General features: G+C 36.7%; 1 protein-coding gene across 1 annotated transcript; it reads left to right on the forward strand.

Annotated features, from left to right (window-relative positions):
• Positions 1–1270: 1270 nt before the first annotated feature.
• On the forward strand, positions 1271–6604 carry LOC106666383 (nuclear pore complex protein Nup54). Its single transcript, XM_014393554.2, has 11 exons — positions 1271–1510; positions 4177–4281; positions 4338–4538; positions 4600–4674; positions 4734–4904; positions 4981–5131; positions 5190–5332; positions 5396–5808; positions 5867–5983; positions 6228–6338; positions 6398–6604. The coding sequence occupies exons 1-11, from the start codon at positions 1414–1416 to the stop codon at positions 6497–6499; spliced, it is 1686 nt and encodes a 561-aa protein (XP_014249040.1). The 5' UTR covers positions 1271–1413; the 3' UTR covers positions 6500–6604.
• The last annotated feature ends 47 nt before the right edge of the window (positions 6605–6651 follow it).

The following is a 6651-nucleotide window of genomic DNA, read 5'->3' on the forward strand; positions in this document are numbered from 1 at the left end:
CAATTTTGACATGTATTATGCTTGTTTTTCATTCAAGCAAGGCAGGTCCAACTCTGAATCCTAATTATTAGAAAGCAGAGCCCCAGAGGTCTTGATTGGACCTGAATTTCTTCTGCTTTATTGTGAGGGTTCACAACAGCAGAGGACATATCAACTCCAAATACTTGTTTCTCTGCTCAAGGCAATAGTCATGGCTGACATTCCTAAAAGCTCTACATGGAACCAAGGAGTGGCATCCTTCAATTAAGTAGGAGTGTTCTATATGCTCACATGTATATCATATATAGTCTTTAGTCTTGCATTTGTACAATTTTAACATTTCTAAACTGTATATAATTAATCTGATTATGATGTACTTGTTAGTTTGCACTATAGTCTTTGACATATGTGATGATGTGGAATGTAGTCAAATAGTCCTTTTTTTCCTTTTCTTTGGGGTGTGTACATTTAATTTTCGAGAGAACATAGACTTGTATTAGGCTCTTTTTCAAGCATTTTGCTATGAACCAGATATCTTTATTTGCCCATGCATTTATTATTTAAACTTAATTTAAATAATCTCGTTCTTGTCCTGTTAAAATCGTCTATATTTTTGACATAATCAGTGGTATTTTTGTTTATGACTTTAAAATAAATGATAAAATCTCTGTTCTCAATGTTAGAAGTATTGACCAGTTTTTCACACTGGATCAAGGTATGATCTTGAAGAAGAAAAAATTCTGTTGTTACTGACAAACTTTCGACCTACTTTAAGGTCATCATCAGTGCAAAACAATCTTAAATATGTCTACAGATTGACATATTTAAGTTTTTTTTCAGGAGATTTCAAATTTCCTTGAAGACCGACTCAATCTTAACATTGCCAAAGACTGTAACCCAATATATATCAATAAATAATATGTATACCTACGGAGATTTAACATTTTTTTGCTCTGGTGATGACCTTAAAATAGGCTGAAAGCTTGGCAGTAACAACTGATTTTGCTTTTTTTTTTTGAAGACCGTGCCTTGACTGTTCGTGGGTTAAAATCTTTACTAGATGTATTCATCTTTGAAATGTTTGATGATGTGGAATAATGTAGTCAACTAGTCTTTTTTTTTTGTCTTTGAAAAAATGAATATGAATAAATAAAAAAAAAATATAAAAGACAAAAAAAGACTTTTATGGTTTGATTGTATTTTATTGTTTAGTGTTTAGTTAACCAGCTTTGGGTGACGACTTTCTTCGGTTGTGTAGTCAGCCGACCGCAGTGCTCACTGGTCACTGCTCAGCAACGATGCAGTTGGCGGCAAGTAACCTCACAGCACCTGCCCTTCTCGTCAGGTAGGAAAACAAATCTTTGATTCGGCTCGGTCGTAAGCAGAAGCTGCTGAGTGCTGTCCGCCTGCTGCTGATTTTCCGTCGAAAGACAAATGACTCTCAACTTCGGTTCGACGCCCGCGTTCGGCGTTGCCCCTTCGACAGGCGCGACCGGCTTCGGCTTCGGCACCCAGGCGGCAACAACCAAACGTAAGAGAATAAGCTCTCACACAAACGTGAGACGCTGCACATTTTTTTACCCAACCTGCTGGGTGGTGGTTAAAAAAATACGGTTTTACTAAAAAAAAGGTGGAAAATAATCTAAAATATATATATATTAAATTTTTTTTATAATGTATAACAAGTCTTATATATAGTTCTATGTGTTTGTCTAATTTAAGTTTTTGTGTAATATGCTATAAATTTCTTTAAAATGTGTATATTGAGTGATCATAGTATTTGCCTTTATAGGCGTCTACTTCACATGTCATCATTTTTATGCATCCCAATGGATGTGCTAATAGACCTAACATAGTTGTTGAACTTAGGCCAGGATGTTCCAACTTTTAATCACCCTAATCCAGCCCTCTGAAGCTAAAGCTGCTTTAAAAAATAAAAGAATGTGGCACTGTTGGTGAGTCAGATCTGCTGAAATCTCACACATCAAGTGTACTGTTGATAGGTGGCCCTTGCCCGATTAAGCATAGATACGAGGTATACACATTGACGCTTACTTTTGGCCCAAAACCTGCATATGTTTTCAGCATGGAAACAGTCGCTTGATTGCCCAACTAAATTGGTCTTTGGCTCCTTATAGCAAGCATGTAGGAAAGCCATCTGATATGAGAATTGTGCTTAAGCACAGCAGTGTGTATCTGGGTCCCCTGTTTGATTCTTGAATTAAACAGGGGGAGTTTTATTTTATTTAATACTGATAGTTTTCTGATTTAGTGTGTGTTGGGAGTAAATGTATTTATTGGCGTGAATGTGTAGTGTGAGAAGGCTGATGGAGGAATATCGAGTACTTCATCGACCATCAATATGTGTATGTAGTTATTACACAATATGTGTAAAGGCTGAGGAATATCGAGTACTCCAACACCCTGAATGAATAGTTGGACGTTTCGGACAGTAAATGCAAGACTGATTATATTGGAGGCTAAACTGACCTAGCTGGTCTTGTTGGAGTGGTGTTCTTCCATAGAAGAAACTCGTTTTCGAAGGGGGTTGGGACCAAAGTCAGGGTCACTGAGATCTGATCCTGCCGCAGACCTTCCATTGATGAATGCCGTGTCAATTTTCATTCTGGCCACTGGTCCCCTTAGGCGTCAGAAAAAAAGTCCTGTGGCGATGGTGGGAATCGAACCCACGACCAATGGGTTCTACTAGCCGAGAGTCTGACTACTGCAGCCCCCCAGACCAGACGTGAGTACCAAGACCTTACCATCGTCTTGAGCGGAATTAATAGAAACAAGCTCAGCAATTCAAGAACCCCCTTGAATTCTGAACCACAGCAGCCGGGGGTCACCATCCTTTTTCACAGTTATTCCTCTGAAAATACATTATTTTACGCTAGCCGTTCTTTAAGAAACTCGATGTGATAATCAGAACACTTATTGGCAGTATCTAAGATTTCTTCCTTTCCGGATTCTGCAGTGTGTCTAGTCCTTATTCTTAATCCATTGTCTGATAGATCTATGTTTTTGGCAAGTTGGTATGCCACAAAAAGGTTCAGGGCGGATCGGTGCCCTTATTGAGCTTTCCTTTGCCAATTTACCAGCCTCCTCTTTGTTCCTCTGCTCTGGTACCCAATAAGGGTAATTTTGTTGTTCCAACATACTCTGGTTTGCACTTTTCACATCTTGGCTCATGGCTTCTTTCTACGGCTCATATTTTAATTCCCTTCCACAATTGCCTTCGATTAGCTATGCCCAATGCACATTATAATATAAACAGCTTAATTTATCTTTAAGTTTATGTGTATATTTTTATTATTGTCATTCATATATTTATTTTCTTTTTTCATTTTTTTTCTTAGATGATGATGTAAAAGTGTGTTTGTTTTGTAACTTGTGGAGTTGAAAGATGTTTTACACTTCGTTGCTTCTAACCAAGTTACACTGACTTCATTTTAATAAATCTGTATTGAATTGTGTGCAATTTTTTGAGCGTCTAAGAAGGAACTCTGTATGCTCAGTTAACTTAGTGAACAATAAGGATGCCTGATATAGATATAACGGATAATTGAGTTTAATTTCTAATGGGCATATTTACATTCACCTGTCGATTGCAATGATTTGAGTATCATTGGAATTTATCAGATCATTGTTGCCATGAGCTTTTCTTCCTTTCCTAGATCAACTCAATTTTTTTAAGTCGACACCACTCAATTAGCTGGTTAACTACATCTTACGTATTAGTTTTAACAATCTCACTAGCTTCTTCAGTGCTTTTATAGCTTGTGTAGGGGATGATAGAGCTAATAAAATATTCCATCGCTCTATTTGAGTAAACCGAATAGATACAGGATAAAACTAGATAAAATTTGGGCTGAAATTGCCTGTATATTTTGAGTCATTTTTTTTAGTAGATACTAGACAAAAGACTGAGTTCTAATCCCAGGCTTTTGCATCTTCAGTGTTTGCCTATATTGCTTAAATAAATTATTATAAATGTATTTGTGCAGATATGCTACAAACCTTTTGAAATTGATCTTTTTTGTTTCATAATTTTTAATTTAGTTTCAATCGAATATAACAAGTTATATATTTTATCAAAAAGTAGGCTTTTACATACAATTCCTGGTAAAAATAAATTAAAAAATAAAGCATTTAAAAATTGGAATTTCTAAACGAAAATAAAAAACATATTCACAGCTGCTGAATTTGGGTCGAATTTGACATTTGGGGCTCCCGCTACTACTTCAACACCCAGTTTCGGCTTAGGTTCAAATGCTCAGACGACAGCATCAACCGGTTTCGGTAAGTAATTGTACATGTTTGCAGTTTTAAAATTTGTAATTGGACAATTCAACTAGGGTTTGGCACTGGCTTCGGTACGACTGCCACATCCCAGCCAACTGCTTTTAGTGGATTCGGCTCATCAGCCACGACGACGACGACCTTCTCTGGCTTTGGCGCGCCGGCACCGACCACCTCGAGTTTCTTCGGCTTCGGCTCTTATCCATCAACTACCACATCAGCCCCGTCATTATTCTCAGGCTTCGGCCAGCAAAACAGTACATTTATCATTAAAGTAATTTTTTTTAACTTTCTTTCAACGCAATAATTTATTTTTAGCACTTTCATCATTCGGTTTAAAACCCTTTGGCCAGACTCAATCGACCTTTGGGCTGGGAAGTTCTTTAGGACAAGGTAAAAAAATTTACATATTTGTTTTAAAATGTTATGATAAAACTAATCAATCTGTGTAGGCCTGGGTCAACAACAACAACAACAACTTCAGCAGCAGCAGCAACAGCAACAACAATCTGGTGTGGAGCAGGTCACGAATTCTGTTTTCAATTGTGCTATGTTTGGTGATGAACACGACAAAACGCTTTCCAAGCTGAATTTTCTACAGGCTTGTTGGGGAACGGGCAAAGGTAATAAAATTTGCCAAAATAAATTCTAAGAAAAAATGAATCGACATTTTTAAAATGAAATAATATTTCTTCACAGGTTATTACAATACAAACATCCCACCTGTCGAATATACTTCAACCAATCCTTTTTATAAATTTAAATCAATAGCGTATAGCTCAAAACCATCTGTTGACGCCAAGGACGGTCTAGTGGCATTGCAATTCAATAAAAAGGAGGAAGACATAAGGTAAATTTGAAAAAAAAAATGTTATAATATGAGCCTTTGAATATTTTTGTTTTTAAAGAAAACAGCAAGATGCATTGAAATCATCATTATCTGCAGTACTCGGTAATAAGCCTAATCTTGCTGTTAATGTGGATAATATAAGACCAGTGTCAGACAATTCGGCAATTGTTTTCATCTATGTTGAAGAAAAATTTCCAAATGGTACAGATTTAGTTAAAAACAAGTTTTTCTGATTTTATAAAATGTTGCAATATTTTTTTCAAGGCCAGACAAAACGAATATCAAACACAAATCTAACAAACTACTTGATGCAAATGACCCAGAAGTCGCAACTCGAAAATATGGGTGTCTGCCGAGCGTATCCGATCAACTCGCCGGACGAAGAGCAGATCAAAGAGTACCTCAGCGTCCCGCCACCCGGCGTGGACCCTGTCATATGGAAAACTGCACAGGCAAACAACCCAGACCCTAAGAATCTCATCCCCGTGCCGATTATGGGCTACGGCGAAGTCAAATGGCGTTACCATTGTCAAGTTGAACAGACAAAGCGGCACCAGGCATTCATTGATAAGATCGCAGAGGAAATACTGAACCTCAAAAGCGAAAATGAATCATCAAGGCTGAAACTGTTAGAATTTAAGCAAAAAATTGTTGAAATTGATCACAGAATTTTAAAGGTAGAATTTTTCCAATATAAATTTATTTCAATCGTAATTAATTAATTTTTTATTACAGTTGATGGTGAAGCAGCAGGCCACGAGGAATATTGGTGTTGCTCTCCAACCAGAAGAAGAAGTTATGAGGAGCAGATTAGATAGTGTTCAAAATCAATTGAACGCACCGCAGTTTAGTGTAAGCTTACTTTTATTTTGACATTTTCATTTGTTTTAGTGTAAAAATTTGGGGGGGGGGGCTGCAGTAGTTGAGAAGTTAGATGCCAGTCGATAGATCCCACTCGCCCCAGCCCTTTTTTTGTGCAACCCTTCCCCCCTCTAATTTTTTAATCTCATGTTACTTGGCTATATCCAAAGTTGATAAGGCCATTAAAAAAAATAAATTTAAAAATTCAATTTAATTTTTTTTAATGTTCATGTAGGGAAGGTTGAATGAGCTTTTGACACAAGTCAGACTGCACAAACAGGAAGCGACACAGGAAAATCTGGACGCTTATAAAATGACGGATACGATGCAACAAGAAATTAAACAGGTGAATGTTACAAAATTGGAAATTTTTTAAAGTTGTTTTTAAACATTTTGCCTGTTTAGTTTTTATTGATGCAACAAGAGGGCATCAAATCACTCATCGAGATCATGCAAAGTGATATGGCTGACCTCAAGGCGATAGAACAACAGCTGAAGAAAAAATGACACAAGATTTCTAGCCGGAGTTTTGTACACGTAAAACATTAAACATAACAGTTTGGATATATTTATTGGGATATTTGTGTAAATACAATTTTTTTTCAGGATTTCCATTATCGTTTTATTCATTATTCACCTGCACCTACTTGTTTATTGTT

The sequence above is a fragment of the Cimex lectularius genome, unplaced genomic scaffold (genome assembly GCF_000648675.2).
Source record: "Cimex lectularius strain Harlan isolate CLEC.00 unplaced genomic scaffold, Clec_2.1 scaffold124, whole genome shotgun sequence".
Classification (NCBI taxonomy): Eukaryota; Metazoa; Arthropoda; class Insecta; order Hemiptera; family Cimicidae; genus Cimex; species Cimex lectularius.